Source organism: Scyliorhinus torazame, chromosome 25 (assembly GCF_047496885.1).
Source record: "Scyliorhinus torazame isolate Kashiwa2021f chromosome 25, sScyTor2.1, whole genome shotgun sequence".
In the NCBI taxonomy this organism is placed as follows: Eukaryota; Metazoa; Chordata; class Chondrichthyes; order Carcharhiniformes; family Scyliorhinidae; genus Scyliorhinus; species Scyliorhinus torazame.
Window position 1 is genome coordinate 28,471,772 of NC_092731.1, and position 20,499 is coordinate 28,492,270.

The 20,499-nt window shown below is 36.6% G+C and overlaps 1 protein-coding gene across 3 annotated transcripts in view; it reads right to left on the reverse strand.

Moving 5' to 3' along the window:
- LOC140402446 (homeobox protein Meis1-like) overlaps positions 1-20,499 on the reverse strand; it is a 742,827-nt gene that overhangs the window by 721,816 nt on the left and 512 nt on the right. For 2 of the 3 annotated variants that reach the window (XM_072490235.1, XM_072490237.1), the window contains exons 1-2: positions 20,483-20,499; positions 17,507-17,724 (exon numbers count right to left, since the gene is read on the reverse strand). The exon at positions 20,483-20,499 is cut by the window's right edge. In XM_072490235.1, coding sequence (XP_072346336.1) covers positions 17,507-17,724; positions 20,483-20,494 — 230 coding nt within the window. In that variant the 5' untranslated portion in view covers positions 20,495-20,499. The remainder of the gene's footprint in view (positions 1-17,506; positions 17,725-20,482) is intronic. The other variant, XM_072490236.1, reaches the window with a different exon arrangement.

Sequence of the window (20,499 nt, forward strand, 5' to 3'; positions counted from 1 at the left end):
GAACTCTATACAAATGTGAGAGAGAGAACTCTACACAAATGTGAGATATAGAAATCTACACATAGGTGAGATATAGAACTCTACACAAATGTGAGATATAGAACTCGGCACAAATGTGAAATATAGAACTCGGCACAAATGTGAGATATAGAACTCGGCACAAATGTGAGATATAGAACTCAACACAAATGTGAGAGAGAGAACTCTACACAAATGTGAGATATAGAACTCGGCACAAATGTGAGATATAGAACTCTACACAAATGTGAGATATAGAACTCAACACATTTGTGAGATATAGAACTCGACACAAATGTGAGATATAGAACTCTATACAAATGTGAGATATAGAACTCTACACAAATGTGAGATATAGAACTCTCCACAAATGTGAGATATAGAACTCTATACAAATGTGAGATATAGAACTCGGCTCAAATGTGAGATATAGAACTCTATACAAATGTGAGATATAGAACTCTATACAAATGTGAGATATAGAACTCTATACAAATGTGAGATATAGAACTCGGCACAAATGTGAGATATAGAACTCTACACAAATGTGAGATATAGAACGCGGCACAAATGTGAGATACAGAAATCTACACAAATGTGAGATATAGAACTCTATACATATGTGAGATATAGAACTCAACACAAATGTGAGATATAGAACTCTACACAAATGTGAGATATAGAACTCGACACAAATGTGAGATATAGAACTCTCCACATATGTGAGATATAGAACTCTACACAAATGTGAGATATAGAACTCGACACAAATGTGAGATATAGAACTCTACACAAATGTGAGATATAGAACTCTACACAAATGTGAGATATAGAACTCTACACAAATGTGAGATATAGAACTCTATACAAATGTGAGATATAGAACTCTACACATATGTGACATATATAACTCGGCACAAATGTGAGATACAGAACTCTACACAAATGTGAGATATAGAACTTGACACAAATGTGAGATAAAAAACTCTACACAAATGTGAGATATAGAACTCTGGACATTTGTGAGATATAGAACTCGACACAAATGTGAGATATAGAACTCTATATAAATGTGAGATATAGAACTCTACACAAATGTGAGATATAGAACTCTACACATAAGTGAGATATAGAACTCTATACAAATGTGAGATATAGAACTCTACACATATGTGAGATATAGAACTCTACACAAATGTGAGATATAGAACTCTACCCAAATGTGAGATATAGAACTCTACACAAATGTGAGAGAGAGAACTCTACACAAATGTGAGATATAGAAATCTACACAAAGGTGAGATAACGAACTCTACACAAATGTGAGATATAGAACTCTATACAAATGTGAGATATAGAACTCGGCTCAAATGTGAGATATAGAACTCTACACAAATGTGAGATATAGAACTCGACACAAATGTGAGATATAGAACTCTATACAAATGTGAGATATAGAACTCGGCACAAATGTGAGATATAGAACTCTACACAAATGTGAGATATAGAACTCGGCACAAATGTGAGATATAGAACTGTACACAAATGTGAGATATAGAACTCGACACATTTGGGAGATATAGAACTCGACACAAATGTGAGATATAGAACTCTACACATATGTGAGATATAGAACTCTACACAAATGTGAGATATAGAACTCTACACAAATGTGAGATATAGAACTCTACACATAAGTGAGATATAGAACTCTATACAAATGTGAGATTTAGAACTCTACACATATGTGAGATATAGAACTCTACACAAATGTGAGATATAGAACTCTACACAAATGTGAGAGAGAGAACTCTACACAAATGTGAGATATAGAAATCTACACAAAGGTGAGATAACGAACTCTACACAAATGTGAGATATAGAACTCTACACAACTGTGAGATATAGAACTCTACACAAATGTGAGAGAGAGAACTCTACACAAATGTGAGAGAGAGAACTCTACACAAATGTGAGATATAGAACTCGATACAAATGTGAGATATAGAACTCGACACAAATGTGAGATATAGAACTCTACACATATGTGAGATATAGAACTCTACACAAAAGTGAGAGAGAGAACTCTACACAAATGTGAGATATAGAACTCTACACATATGTGAGATATAGAACTCTACACAAATGTGAGAGAGAGAACTCTACACAAATGTGAGATATAGAACTCTACACATATGTGAGATATAGAACTCTACACAAATGTGAGAGAGAGAACTCTACACAAATGTGAGATATAGAACTCGACACAAATGTGAGATATAGAACTCAACACAAATGTGAGAGAGAGAACTCGGCACAAATGTGAGATATAGAACGCTACACAAATGTGAGATATAGAACTCTATACAAATGTGAGATATAGAACTCAACACATTTGTGAGATATAGAACTCGACACAAATGTGATATATAGAACTCGACACAAATGTGAGATATAAAACTCTACACAAATGTGAGATATAGAAATCTACACAAATGTGAGAGAGAGAACTCTACACAAATGTGAGATATAGAACTCGACACAAATGTGAGATATAGAACTCGACACAAATGTGAGAGAGAGAACTCTACACAAATGTGAGATATAGAACTCGACAAAAATGTGAGATATAGAACGCTACTCAAATGTGAGATATAGAGCTCGGCACAAATGTGAGATATAGAACTCTACACAAATGTGAGATATAGAACTCTAGACAAATGTGAGATATAGAACTCTACACAAATGTGAGATATAGAACTCTACACAAATGTGAGATATAGAACTCTGCACAAATGTGAGATATAGAACTCGACACAAATGTGAGATATAGAACTCGGCACAAATGTGAGATAGAGAAATCGACACAAATGTGAGAGAGAGAACTCTACACAAATGTGAGAGAGAGAACTCGACACAAATGTGAGATATAGAACTCTACACAAATGTCAGATATAGAACTCTACACAAATGTGAGAGAGAGAACTCTACACAAATGTGAGATATAGATCTCGACACAAATGTGAGATATAGAACTCGACACAAATGTGAGATATAGAACTCGACACAAATGTGAGATATAGAACTCTACACATATGTGAGATATAGAACTCTACACAAATGTGAGAGAGAGAACTCTACACAAATGTGAGATATAGAACTCGACAAAAATGTGAGATATAGAACTCGACACAAATGTGAGAGAGAGAACTCTACACAAATGTGAGATATAGAACTTGACACAAATGTGAGATATAGAACTCTGCACAAATGTGAGATATAGAACTCTACACAAATGTGAGATATAGAACTCTATACAAATGTGAGATATAGAACTCAACACATTTGTGAGATATAGAACTCGACACAAATGTGAGATATAGAACTCGACACAAATGTGAGATATAGAACTCTACACAAATGTGAGATATAGAACTCTACACAAATATGAGATATAGAACTCTACACAAATGTGAGATATAGAACTCGACACAAATGTGAGAGAGAGAACTCTACACAAATGTGAGATATAGAACTCGACACAAATGTGATATATAGAACTCTACTCAAATGTGAGATATAGAGCTCGGCACAAATGTGAGATATAGAACTCTACACAAATGTGAGATATAGAACTCTACACAAATGTGAGATATAGAACTCTATACAAATGTGAGATATAGAACTCGACACATTTGTGAGATATAGAACTCTAAACAAATGTGAGATATAGAACTCGACACAAATGTGAGATATAGAACTCGACACAAATGTGAGATATAGAACTCTACACAAATGTGAGAGAGAACTCTACACAAATGTGAGATATAGAACTCTTCACAAATGTGAGATATAGAACTCTATACAAATGTGAGATATAGAACTCTACACATATGTGAGATATAGAACTCTACACAAATGTGAGATATAGAACTCTACACATATGTGAGATATAGAACTCTACACAAATATGAGATATAGAACTCTACACATATGTGAGATATAGAACTCTACACAAATATGAGATATAGAACTCGGCACAAATGTGAGATATAGAACTCTTCACAAATGTGAGATATAGAACTCGACACAAATGTGAGATATAGAACTCTACACAAATATGAGATATAGAACTCGGCACAAATGTGAGATATAGAACTCTTCACAAATGTGAGATATAGAACTCTATACAAATGTGAGATATAGAACTCTACACAACTGTGAGATATAGAACTCTACACAAATATGAGATATAGAACTCTTCACAAATGTGAGATATAGAACTCTATACAAATGTGAGATATAGAACTCTACACAAATGTGAGATATAGAACTCTACACAAATGTGAGATATAGAACTCTGCACAAATGTGAGATATAGAACTCTACACAAATGTGAGATATAGAACTCTACACAAATGTGAGAGAGAGAACTCTACACAAATGTGAGATATAGAAATCTACACAAAGGTGAGATAACGAACTCTACACAAATGTGAGATATAGAACTCTATACAAATGTGAGATAAAAAACTCGGCTCAAATGTGAGATATAGAACTCTACACAAATGTGAGATATAGAACTCGACACAAATGTGAGATATAGAACTCTATACAAATGTGAGATATAGAACTCGGCACAAATGTGAGATATAGAACTCTACACAAATGTGAGATATAGAACTCGGCACAAATGTGAGATATAGAACTGTACACAAATGTGAGATATAGAACTCGACACATTTGGGAGATATAGAACTCGACACAAATGTGAGATATAGAACTCTACACATATGTGAGATATAGAACTCTACACAAATGTGAGATATAGAACTCTACACAAATGTGAGATATAGAACTCTACACATAAGTGAGATATAGAACTCTATACAAATGTGAGATTTAGAACTCTACACATATGTGAGATATAGAACTCTACACAAATGTGAGATATAGAACTCTACACAAATGTGAGAGAGAGAACTCTACACAAATGTGAGATATAGAAATCTACACAAAGGTGAGATAACGAACTCTACACAAATGTGAGATATAGAACTCTACACAACTGTGAGATATAGAACTCTACACAAATGTGAGAGAGAGAACTCTACACAAATGTGAGAGAGAGAACTCTACACAAATGTGAGATATAGAACTCGATACAAATGTGAGATATAGAACTCGACACAAATGTGAGATATAGAACTCTACACATATGTGAGATATAGAACTCTACACAAAAGTGAGAGAGAGAACTCTACACAAATGTGAGATATAGAACTCTACACATATGTGAGATATAGAACTCTACACAAATGTGAGAGAGAGAACTCTACACAAATGTGAGATATAGAACTCTACACATATGTGAGATATAGAACTCTACACAAATGTGAGAGAGAGAACTCTACACAAATGTGAGATATAGAACTCGACACAAATGTGAGATATAGAACTCAACACAAATGTGAGAGAGAGAACTCGGCACAAATGTGAGATATAGAACGCTACACAAATGTGAGATATAGAACTCTATACAAATGTGAGATATAGAACTCAACACATTTGTGAGATATAGAACTCGACACAAATGTGATATATAGAACTCGACACAAATGTGAGATATAAAACTCTACACAAATGTGAGATATAGAAATCTACACAAATGTGAGAGAGAGAACTCTACACAAATGTGAGATATAGAACTCGACACAAATGTGAGATATAGAACTCAACACAAATGTGAGAGAGAGAACTCTACACAAATGTGAGATATAGAACTCGACAAAAATGTGAGATATAGAACGCTACTCAAATGTGAGATATAGAGCTCGGCACAAATGTGAGATATAGAACTCTACACAAATGTGAGATATAGAACTCTAGACAAATGTGAGATATAGAACTCTACACAAATGTGAGATATAGAACTCTACACAAATGTGAGATATAGAACTCTGCACAAATGTGAGATATAGAACTCGACACAAATGTGAGATATAGAACTCGGCACAAATGTGAGATAGAGAAATCGACACAAATGTGAGAGAGAGAACTCTACACAAATGTGAGAGAGAGAACTCGACACAAATGTGAGATATAGAACTCTACACAAATGTCAGATATAGAACTCTACACAAATGTGAGAGAGAGAACTCTACACAAATGTGAGATATAGAACTCGACACAAATGTGAGATATAGAACTCGACACAAATGTGAGATATAGAACTCGACACAAATGTGAGATATAGAACTCTACACATATGTGAGATATAGAACTCTACACAAATGTGAGAGAGAGAACTCTACACAAATGTGAGATATAGAACTCGACAAAAATGTGAGATATAGAACTCGACACAAATGTGAGAGAGAGAACTCTACACAAATGTGAGATATAGAACTTGACACAAATGTGAGATATAGAACTCTGCACAAATGTGAGATATAGAACTCTACACAAATGTGAGATATAGAACTCTATACAAATGTGAGATATAGAACTCAACACATTTGTGAGATATAGAACTCGACACAAATGTGAGATATAGAACTCGACACAAATGTGAGATATAGAACTCTACACAAATGTGAGATATAGAACTCTACACAAATATGAGATATAGAACTCTACACAAATGTGAGATATAGAACTCGACACAAATGTGAGAGAGAGAACTCTACACAAATGTGAGATATAGAACTCGACACAAATGTGATATATAGAACTCTACTCAAATGTGAGATATAGAGCTCGGCACAAATGTGAGATATAGAACTCTACACAAATGTGAGATATAGAACTCTACACAAATGTGAGATATAGAACTCTATACAAATGTGAGATATAGAACTCGACACATTTGTGAGATATAGAACTCTAAACAAATGTGAGATATAGAACTCGACACAAATGTGAGATATAGAACTCGACACAAATGTGAGATATAGAACTCTACACAAATGTGAGAGAGAACTCTACACAAATGTGAGATATAGAACTCTTCACAAATGTGAGATATAGAACTCTATACAAATGTGAGATATAGAACTCTACACATATGTGAGATATAGAACTCTACACAAATGTGAGATATAGAACTCTACACATATGTGAGATATAGAACTCTACACAAATATGAGATATAGAACTCTACACATATGTGAGATATAGAACTCTACACAAATATGAGATATAGAACTCGGCACAAATGTGAGATATAGAACTCTTCACAAATGTGAGATATAGAACTCGACACAAATGTGAGATATAGAACTCTACACAAATATGAGATATAGAACTCGGCACAAATGTGAGATATAGAACTCTTCACAAATGTGAGATATAGAACTCTATACAAATGTGAGATATAGAACTCTACACAACTGTGAGATATAGAACTCTACACAAATATGAGATATAGAACTCTTCACAAATGTGAGATATAGAACTCTATACAAATGTGAGATATAGAACTCTACACAAATGTGAGATATAGAACTCTACACAAATGTGAGATATAGAACTCTGCACAAATGTGAGATATAGAGCTCTACACAAATGTGAGATATAGAACTCTGCACAAATGTGAGATATAGAACTCGACACAAATGTGAGATATAGAACTCGACACAAATGTGAGATATAGAACTCGACACAAATGTGAGATATAGAACTCTACACAAATGTGAGATATAGAACTCGACACATTTGTGAGATAGAGAACTCGACACAAATGTGAGATATAGAAATCTACACATATGTGAGATATAGAACTCTACACAAATGTGAGATATAGAACTCTACACAAATGTGAGATATAGAACGCGACACAAATGTGAGATATAGAACTCTACACAGATGTGAGATATAGAACTCTACACAAATGTGAGATATAGAACTCTACACAAATGTGAGATATAGAACTCTATACATATGTGAGATATAGAACTCAACACAAATGTGAGATATAGAACTCAACACAAATGTGAGATATAGAACTCTACACATATGTGAGATATAGAACTCGACACAAATGTGAGATATAGAACTCTGGGCATATTTGAGATATAGAACTCGACACAAATGTGAGATATAGAACTCTACACATATGTGAGACATAGAAATCTACTCAAATGTGAGATATAGATTCTAGACAAATGTGAGATATAGAACTCTACACAAATGTGAGATATAGAACTCTACACAAATGTGAGAGAGATAACTCTACACAAATGTGAGAGAGTGAACTCTACACAAATGTGAGATATAGAACTCGATACAAATGTGAGATATAGAACTCTACACAAATGTGAGAGAGAACTCTACTCAAATGTGAGATATAGAAATCTACACAAAGGTGAGATATAGAACTCGACACAAATATGAGAGAGAGAACTCTATACATATGTGAGATATAGAACTCAACACAAATGTGAGATATAGAACTCTACACAAATGTGAGATATAGAACTCGACACATTTGTGAGATATAGAACTCGACACAAATGTGAGATATAGAACTCTACACAAATATGAGAGAGAACTCTACACAAATGTGAGATATAGAAATCTACACATAGGTGAGATATAGAACTCTACACAAATGTGAGATATAGAACTCTACACAAATGTGAGATATAGAACTCTGCACAAATGTGAGATATAGAACTCTACACAAATGTGAGATATAGAACTCTGCACAAATGTGAGATATAGAACTCGACACAAATGTGAGATATAGAACTCGACACAAATGTGAGATATAGAACTCGACACAAATGTGAGATATAGAACTCTACACAAATGTGAGATATAGAACTCAACACATTTGTGAGATAGAGAACTCGACACAAATGTGAGATATAGAAATCTACACATATGTGAGATATAGAACTCTACACAAATGTGAGATATAGAACTCTACACAAATGTGAGATATAGAACTCGACACAAATGTGAGATATAGAACGCGACACAAATGTGAGATATAGAACTCTACACAGATGTGAGATATAGAACTCTACACAAATGTGAGATATAGAACTCTACACAAATGTGAGATACATAACTCTACACAAATGTGAGATATAGAACTCTATACAAATGTGAGATATAGAACTCGGCACAAATGTGAGATACAGAATTCTACACAAATGTGAGATATAGAACTCAGCACAAATGTGAGATATAGAACTCTACACAAATGTGAGATATAGAACTCTATACATATGTGAGATATAGAACTCAACACAAATGTGAGATATAGAACTCAACACAAATGTGAGATATAGAACTCTACACATATGTGAGATATAGAACTCGACACAAATGTGAGATATAGAACTCTGGGCATATTTGAGATATAGAACTCGACACAAATGTGAGATATAGAACTCTACACATATGTGAGACATAGAAATCTACTCAAATGTGAGATATAGATTCTAGACAAATGTGAGATATAGAACTCTACACAAATGTGAGATATAGAACTCGACACAAATGTGAGATATAGAACTCGACACAAATGTGAGATATAGAACTCTACACAAATGTGAGATATAGAACTCTACACAAATGTGAGATATAGAACTCCATACAAGTGTGAGATATAGAACTCTACACATATGTGAGATATAGAACTCAGCACAAATGTGAGATACAGAACTCTACACAACTGTGAGATATAGAACTCTATACAAATGTGAGATATAGAACTCTATACAAATGTGAGATATAGAACTCTATACATATGTGAGATATAGAACTCTACACAAATGTGAGATATAGAACTCTACACAAATGTGAGATACAGAACTCTACACAAATGTCAGATATAGAACTCCATACAAGTGTGAGATATAGAACTCGTCACATATGTGAGATATAGAACTCAGCACAAATGTGAGATACAGAACTCTACACAAATGTGAGATATAGAACTCTATACAAATGTGAGATATAGAACTCTATACAAATGTGAGATATAGAACTCAACACAAATGTGTGATATAGAAGTCTGTACAAATGTGACATATATAACTCGGCACAAATGTGAGATACAGAACTCGACACAAATGTGAGATATAGAACTCGACACAAATGTGAGATATAGAACTCTACACAAATGTGAGATATAGAACTCTACAGAAATGTGAGAGAGAACTCTACACAAATGTGAGATATAGAACTCTACACAAATGTGAGAGAGAACTCTACACAAATGTGAGATATAGAACTCTACACAAATGTGAGATATAGAACTCTACACAAATGTGAGATATAGAACTCTACACAAATGTGAGATATAGAACTCGACACAAATGTGAGATATAGAACTCTACACAAATGTGAGATATAGAACTCTACACAAATGTGAGATATAGAACTCTACACAAATGTGAGAGAGAACTCTACACAAATGTGAGATATAGAACTCTACACATATTTGAGATATAGAATTCGACACAAATGTGAGATATAGAACTCGACACAAATGTGAGATATAGAATTCTACACAAATGTGAGAGAGAACTCTACACAAATGTGAGATACAGAACTCTACACAAATGTGAGATATAGAACTCGACACAAATGTGAGATATAGAACTCTACACAAATGTGAGAGAGAACTCTACACAAATGTGAGATATAGAACTCTACACAAATGTGAGATATAGAACTCGACACAAATGTGAGAGAGAACTCTACACAAATGTGAGATATAGAACTCTACACAAATGTGAGATATAGAACTCTGCACAAATGTGAGATATAGAACTCTACACAAATGTGAGATATAGAACTCTGCACAAATGTGAGATATAGAACTCGACACAAATGTGAGATATAGAACTCGACACAAATGTGAGATATAGAACTCGACACAAATGTGAGATATAGAACTCTACACAAATGTGAGATATAGAACTCAACACATTTGTGAGATAGAGAACTCGACACAAATGTGAGATATAGAAATCTACACATATGTGAGATATAGAACTCTACACAAATGTGAGATATAGAACTCTACACAGATGTGAGATATAGAACTCGACACAAATGTGAGATATAGAACGCGACACAAATGTGAGATATAGAACTCTACACAGATGTGAGATATAGAACTCTACACAAATGTGAGATATAGAACTCTACACAAATGTGAGATACATAACTCTACACAAATGTGAGATATAGAACTCTATACAAATGTGAGATATAGAACTCGGCACAAATGTGAGATACAGAATTCTACACAAATGTGAGATATAGAACTCAGCACAAATGTGAGATATAGAACTCTACACAAATGTGAGATATAGAACTCTATACATATGTGAGATATAGAACTCAACACAAATGTGAGATATAGAACTCAACACAAATGTGAGATATAGAACTCTACACATATGTGAGATATAGAACTCGACACAAATGTGAGATATAGAACTCTGGGCATATTTGAGATATAGAACTCGACACAAATGTGAGATATAGAACTCTACACATATGTGAGACATAGAAATCTACTCAAATGTGAGATATAGATTCTAGACAAATGTGAGATATAGAACTCTACACAAATGTGAGATATAGAACTCGACACAAATGTGAGATATAGAACTCGACACAAATGTGAGATATAGAACTCTACACAAATGTGAGATATAGAACTCTACACAAATGTGAGATATAGAACTCCATACAAGTGTGAGATATAGAACTCTACACATATGTGAGATATAGAACTCAGCACAAATGTGAGATACAGAACTCTACACAACTGTGAGATATAGAACTCTATACAAATGTGAGATATAGAACTCTATACAAATGTGAGATATAGAACTCTATACATATGTGAGATATAGAACTCTACACAAATGTGAGATATAGAACTCTACACAAATGTGAGATACAGAACTCTACACAAATGTCAGATATAGAACTCCATACAAGTGTGAGATATAGAACTCTACACATATGTGAGATATAGAACTCAGCACAAATGTGAGATACAGAACTCTACACAAATGTGAGATATAGAACTCTATACAAATGTGAGATATAGAACTCTATACAAATGTGAGATATAGAACTCAACACAAATGTGTGATATAGAAGTCTGTACAAATGTGAGATATATAACTCGGCACAAATGTGAGATACAGAACTCGACACAAATGTGAGATATAGAACTCGACACAAATGTGAGATATAGAACTCTACACAAATGTGAGATATAGAACTCTACACAAATGTGAGAGAGAACTCTACACAAATGTGTGATATAGAACTCTACACAAATGTGAGAGAGAACTCTACACAAATGTGAGATATAGAACTCTACACAAATGTGAGATATAGAACTCTACACAAATGTGAGATATAGAACTCTACACAAATGTGAGATATAGAACTCGACACAAATGTGAGATATAGAACTCTACACAAATGTGAGATATAGAACTCTACACAAATGTGAGATATAGAACTCTACACAAATGTGAGAGAGAACTCTACACAAATGTGAGATATAGAACTCTACACATATTTGAGATATAGAATTCGACACAAATGTGAGATATAGAACTCGACACAAATGTGAGATATAGAATTCTACACAAATGTGAGAGAGAACTCTACACAAATGTGAGATACAGAACTCTACACAAATGTGAGATATAGAACTCGACACAAATGTGAGATATAGAACTCTACACATATTTGAGATATAGAACTCGACACAAATGTGAGATATAGAACTGTACACAAATGTGAGAGAGAACTCTACACAAATGTGAGATATAGAACTCTACACAAATGTGAGATATAGAACTCGACACAAATGTGAGAGAGAACTCTACACAAATGTGAGATATAGAACTGTACACAAATGTGAGAGAGAACTCTACACAAATGTGAGATATAGAACTCTACACAAATGTGAGAGAGAACTCTACACAAATGTGCGATATAGAACTCGACACAAATGTGAGATATAGAACTCTACACAAATGTGAGAGAGAACTCTACACAAATGTGAGATATAGAACTGTACACAAATGTGAGAGAGAACTCTACACAAATGTGAGATATAGAACTCTACACAAATGTGAGAGAGAACTCTACACAAATGTGAGATATAGAACTCGACACAAATGTGAGATATAGAACTCGACACAAATGTGAGATATAGAACTCTACACAAATGTGAGATATAGAACTCTACACAAATGTGAGAGAGAACTCTACACAAATGTGAGATACAGAACTCGACACAAATGTGAGATATAGAACTCGACACAAATGTGAGATATAGAACTCGACACAAATGTGAGATATAGAACTCGACACAAATGTGAGAGAGAACTCTACACAAATGTGAGATATAGAACTCGACACAAATGTGAGAGAGAACTCTACACAAATGTGAGATATAGAACTCGACACAGATGTGAGATATAGAACTCGACACAAATGTGAGAGAGTACTCTACACAAATGTGAGATATAGAACTCGACACAAATGTGAGATATAGAACTCTACACATATTTGAGATATAGAACTCGACACAAATGTGAGATATAGAACTCTACACAAATGTGAGATACAGAACTCGGCACAAATGTGAGATATAGAACTCGACACATATTTGAGATATAGAACTCGACAGAAATGTGAGATATAGAACTCTACACAAATGTGAGATACAGAACTCTACACAAATGTGAGATATAGAACTCGACACAAATGTGAGATATAGAACTCTACACAAATGTGAGAGAGTACTCTACACAAATGTGAGATATAGAACTCGACACAAATGTGAGATATAGAACTCTACACATATTTGAGATATAGAACTCGACACAAATGTGAGATATAGAACTCTACACATATTTGAGATATAGAACTCGACACAAATGTGAGATATAGAACTCGACACAAATGTGAGATACAGAACTCGACACAAATGTGAGATATAGAACTCGACACAAATGTGAGATACAGAACTCGACACAAATGTGAGATATAGAAATCTACACAAATGTGAGAGAGAACTCTACACAAATGTGTGATATAGAACTCTACACATTTGTGAAATACAGAACTCTACACAAATGTGAGATATAGAACTCTACACAAATGTGAGATATAGAACTCTACACATTTGTGAGATACAGAACTCTACACAAATGTGAGAGAGAGAACTCTACACAAATGTTAAATAGAAATCTATACAAATGTTAGATGAAGAACTCCACCGAAATATTAGTCACAGGACTCTGGAGAAATGCTACAGATCGTTTTTCATCATCGCTTTTCCGTAGAAAACGCCACACCAAAAAAATATCTGTAAGGAAGTAATTCGGCGCACTCACCAGGAAAGGACAAGCGTAACTGTTGAGATGGCCTCAAATAGGGAATGCTGGATAGGGAAGTTATCATGTATCCTGCGCAAGAGGCGGCTTGAAGTGTTATTCAGGGATAATTCTATCTACAAATCGTCTCCCAAACATTTGGCAGCCGCTGTGACTGGGGCTGAACACTGTCAATGTGGAGCCAAAAATAATAAGAATGCGTGTGGCGAATTTATGTTACAGAAAATCGCACATTGACCATGAATGGTTTTACATGTAAAGCACACGCTCAGTCCATGTGTGCTGCTGAATGTGGCGGGAGGTGGCTCTTGTATCTTCACATTATGTTTGGGTGGTGAGCGGGCAGTGGGACTCAAGAGCAGATGGAAGTAGTTCTACCGCCAGCGCGCCATTACCTTGAAATCCTTAATATGTGTCCACACATTGAGGAACACATTGGTGTCAAGTTCGCTCAGAATTAAGGGACGGTTCACGGTGCATTGGTTCGAACAGCGAAGCACAGTCCCCGCGCTTGGGAACACTCAATAGATAAAGTGCCCTGAACGCTTGTCGCGGTTTTTGTTAGGGGTGGGGAGGAAGGCTCACTTGAAAAATAAAATAACTTCAAATCGTCTTTTATTTTAACCCGAGATCAAATAAAACCTGGACACATCAGCCTCAAACTTCTGCCCCCCTCAACCCTAACCCTGAGAAATCATGATTTTACATTTGAGTGAAGATGCATAATAATTATAACAAGTTTATCGCGAAAAACAACAAGCACAAAAGGCTTTTCAATTGAGGTTACCCCCCCCAAAAAAAAATCAGCGTTTCCCTCATCCGAAGCCAAACAAAAAAATGTTTTTTTTAAAAAAGCAGTGACTCTCCCACGTGCAAAAAAAAAGTCCAATTCATCAAATTCAGCGACAATTGTAGAAATCCCCCCCTCCAAAAAAAAAAATTCCCACCCAGATTAAGATATTTGCAGAGGAAGGAATGGCATTTTTTTTTTCTCAAATTAAATGTAAATTGTGGTAATTTTTACTGTAAGAGGTGAAGTTAAACGCGGTCACACTGGGTGTAGGGAGAGGAGGGAGTGGGTTTTATTTTGTTTTGCAGGGAGTTTGTTTTGGGACGTTTGTTACTGTTCTATTATATCTGAAATTGAAGATGTTGAATACAAATATTTTTTTAAAAACGTGATCACACTGACGGTGTAAATACACATCTCAAAAAAAAATTAAGGGGCCCTTATAGAATATAAACTTGTGGTGGAACCAGCGACAGACAGAAAATACAATTGAACGTTGCTTCACTAGTTCCAACCCTTCTGATTTTGGCTTTGGGTGGGTCTAGAAACCTGCAGGTTTAAACTCGTCCCTCGGGTTCCCCGACTCCTAGGACCATCCCATCCTTCCCAGAAATTCAACCAGGGGTGGTAGGCTGGGGTGGGCGGGGGGGAGGGGGATGAGGGGGGCTATCCAACTGCTTTCACAGGGCTGGAGGGAATGGGGAAATGGAGCAGAACTTTTTGAAGAGCCGTGTCTGACCACCTTGCATGCTCCATCCTCACTTTGCGCTCAACGCTGAACCATTCGGCTGCCCGTCTGAGCGAGCAAAACGGGCGTCGAATTTCCAACTCCCGGGGACGGACGAGCCAGTCATCCTTGGCTTCTGAGCGGCCAAGATATCGCGCAGAAATCCGGTGGGAGATTCTGCTTGGCGCTAATTTGCAATTTGATCGAAGTGAGTGAAACCAACAAAGTTGTTAAGAGAGGAAAACAAAAACCTATAGATACACTCTGGATCCAAAAGTGGTCAAGCTAAATGTCTACCCTGATGTGGAATATCGTTGTGAAATTGTAGGGTTACACTCAGAATTGAGGGCCCTTTGTGAGTGTCCCTGACCCCCGCCACCCCCCCCCCCCCCCCCCCACCACCACCACTGACAAAAATGAAACATTTTAGAAATTGCAAAGTGAGCCATGTCAGATATTGGGAGTTTGGTTTTAGTTAAGAGTTTAAAATCCAGTATGGTTTTTTTGGGGGGTGGGGAGCTTTCATGCACCCTCCCCTCCCCACCCACCTTACCCCAGGACTGGGGGGTGGAAATGGAAGGGGGTGGGGGCTGAGATAAGGTTGCCACCAATCCCCCCAACACACAAACACACAGTGTCCCCCAGACCCGTTCTATTGAACCTCGAGTGGAACAGGCGGGAGAAATTGTCACCTCTCAACTCAACACATGAAATTTAGACTTTAAAAATAGCTGGAGCCTCACCACACACCCCGCCCCCCCCCCCCCCAAAAAAAAACTGGGGAAAATGAGAGGGGTGTCCCAAACTGGGTGTTTGAAGCACTCCCTGTGCTGACGACTATATTATTCCAGGAGTGCAGTTACTGCGTTGGCTGTTAGAAGCGTGAAAAGATGCTCAAGATCGGTGTTCAGACGCACGCAGGGTCTACATTTCAGTTCTGGACTAAAATTGGGGATTGAGACCCCCCCCCCCCCCCCCCCCACACACACACACACATCCGGGAGACGGGGCAGCTCTCAATAGCTCGACCCACGAAACAATATTCAGGGGTCTTCACAAATCGACACAGAGTGAGATTTGGGGGCGGAAACGCCAACGGTTTGATCCGTGCTCTTAAAAATCTAAATGAATCTTAAGATATTCTTTTTTTCAATAGAGATAAAAATGAAGTTCCCCTTTCCCACCGCAGACAGGAAAATAGATCCGATTTTGGATTGTCATTGAGTTGTAAATAGGGATTGAAAACAAAATGCAAGAGCTTTTCTGCCTTGCAAAGCAATTGTCTCTCTGTCTCTGGCCTGCTATCCCAGACCTTTGCTGTGGTTGTAACTGCAATTAAAGTTGGACAAAAATATCCCCAATGTTTCTCCTGCTGCCCCGTGTCTGTTTCTCGAAAGCACCCGCCTTCGTGTGGAGAAATTTGACCTCTCCTTGTATCCCCAAGTATTAGTTGGCGAGCAAATTAGCCCTCTGCCTCATTGTCCCATCCTAAATCCATCTCTCTCCCCTTTTCACCCAGCCCTCGCCCCATCTCCCACGCACTTGTATCTGGACATAACCCAGTCGGCTTACCCATAGATTGCATCTTTCTCTCTCTTCAGGCTGTCGGTGACACTGTTGCCGAGGCTGGACGATAGACTTGCCCGGTGAGGGGTCCCTCCAGGCGGGTAATGTTGGGCGTGGATGCCGGGGCCGTGGCTCAGATGGTGGGGCAGATTTCGGGACGAGTGCGTGTCCCCGTAGCTGGCCATGGACACCGCGTCCATCCCGTAGTGGGACAACTCATCGTACTGTGAATGAAGACAGACACAAAAAGGACATTTAAAAACAAGGAGATAAGTCAAGTCACAAGAGTCGACTACTGAAATAGACATGCATTTGAAATTCTCCAAAACACATTGCGTTCAACACCTAAATCGCACTCAAACCCTGGAAAATAAATCCGCATATTCTATATAACACAAATCCACACATTCTATATAACACAAATCCACACATTCTATATAACACAAATCCACACCTTCTATAAACACACACATATTCTATATCACACAAATCCACACATTCTATATCACACAAATCCACACATTCTATATAACACAAATCCACACATTCTATATAACACAAATCCACACATTCTATAAAACACACACATATTCTATATCACACAAATCCACACATTCTATATAACACAAATCCACACATTCTATATAACACAAATCCACACATTTTATATAACACAAATCCACACATTCTATATCACACAAATCCACACATTCTATATCACACAAATTCACACATTCTATGTAACACAAATCCACACATTCTATATCACACAAATCCACACATTCTATATCACACAAATCCACACATTCTATATAACACAAATCCACACATTCTCTATCACACAAATCCACACATTCTACATAACACAAATAGACACATTCTATATCAAACAAACACACATTCTATATCACACATATGCACACATTATATATAACACACATACACACATTTTATACAGCACAAATACATACATTCTATATAACATAAATACCACATTCTATATAACACAAATCCACACATTCTATATAACACAAATACCCACATTCTATATAACACAAATACCCACATTCTATCTCACACAAATACACACATTATATATAATATAAATCCACACATTCTATATAATGCAAACACACACATTCTAAATAACATATACATACATTATATATAACACAGATACACACATTCTATATAACACATTCTATATAACATATATACACATTCTATTAAACACATATACACACATTCTATATAACACATACACACATTCTATATAACACATACACACATTCTATATAACAGATAAATACATAACACAAACACACACATTCTGTATAATGCAAATACATACATATAACACAAATACACACATTCTATAAACCACATACGCTCATTATATTTATCGCAAATACATACAACACAAATACACACATTATATATCACACATATACACACATTCTATATAACACAAATACATACATACAACACAAATACACACATTCTATAAAACACAGAAACACAGTCTGTATTACACAAATATACACATTCTATAAACACAAATATACACATTCTACAAAGCACATATACACACAGTCTATAAACACAAATACACACATTCTATATAACACATATGCATATATATAACACAAATATACACATTCTACAAAACACATATACACACATTCTATATAAGACAAATACATGCATGCACACATAATGTCCATTAAAACACACAAGTTTCCCATCCCAACAAACACACACCAAGTCACACACTCTCGGAAAAAGCACACACACACACACACACACAGACATAGACACAGAAACCCACCACAAACCCACAGAACTTAAATTCACCCCATACTTTCTCAAACTCAACCTCGAACCCAACCTTTGGAGCTTCCCCTGAACTTTTGAGTCAATCCACATACACCTCTCCCCCCCCCCCCTCCTCCCCTCCCCACTTCACCCCAAAAAACAACACACCCGCTTTAGGAAAAGGGGTACAAATGTGCTTTAATAAAAAACTGGCGGGACCACTTAATCAGATCTCTCCCTCAAAGGACAATGTTTGCGATTGCCCCCCCCCCCTTCCACCACAACCACCCTGACATCCCACTTTGCAAAATCGAGGTGCAAAATTGCAATTCCCCTGAACACTATCAAAACGACCCCCATCCCCCCCAAAAAGACCCCTCACCACCACCAACAACTCAATACTGTCAAAACAAACAAACAATTGACCTAAACACGGGGCTTAAATCACCATAAACAGTCTATTAGGAAGTTAAAGTACCATTAACGCGGCATTGCAAAATAGATCTCAAGACACTCCTAGATTTGTGATACAATTATGCACAATTATATTTACTGGGATCTCTCTCTCTTATAAAATATCTCAATATGAAATAAAATTGGGCTGACAATTCTGTTTGTTGTTAAATAGTCACAGAAGAGAAAGTGCTTGAATTAAGTCCAGACTGCACTTTCTCAAATTAGCAGATTGCACGGTAGAATTCAGTTTGCAGCCAGAGAGAAAATCCAGGGAGGGGAAGCAAATTAAAAAACACTTTCAAAAATTGTACAGCACACACAACAAGAAAACAACAGATTCAAAATATTCCGGGCAATCTCCAAAGCAGAAAACACAGACAGGACCACCATGAACACAGTGTGGGTTATTTTGTTATATATAAACATAGGCAAAAAGACACACACACACACACCAAAAACCCAAACAAGCCAGCAATATTACAGAAAGACCGGCTGACACCAGTGCACAGAATGAGAAATCTCTCGTCCACGTCTCGGCAAATATTGATACAACAACAGAAATGAGACAGGATTGAGCAGCGAATCCAGAAGCAACAGCCAGGACCACAGCGGGGTTTTCCTGCCTCCTCGAGCCGGCGAGAGGGGCTCTCTGGGCGGCTGGGGCATTCAGATTGGCCCGGGGGGCTAGCCAGCTCTCGCACCCGTACCTACCCTTTGTGCCATCCGGC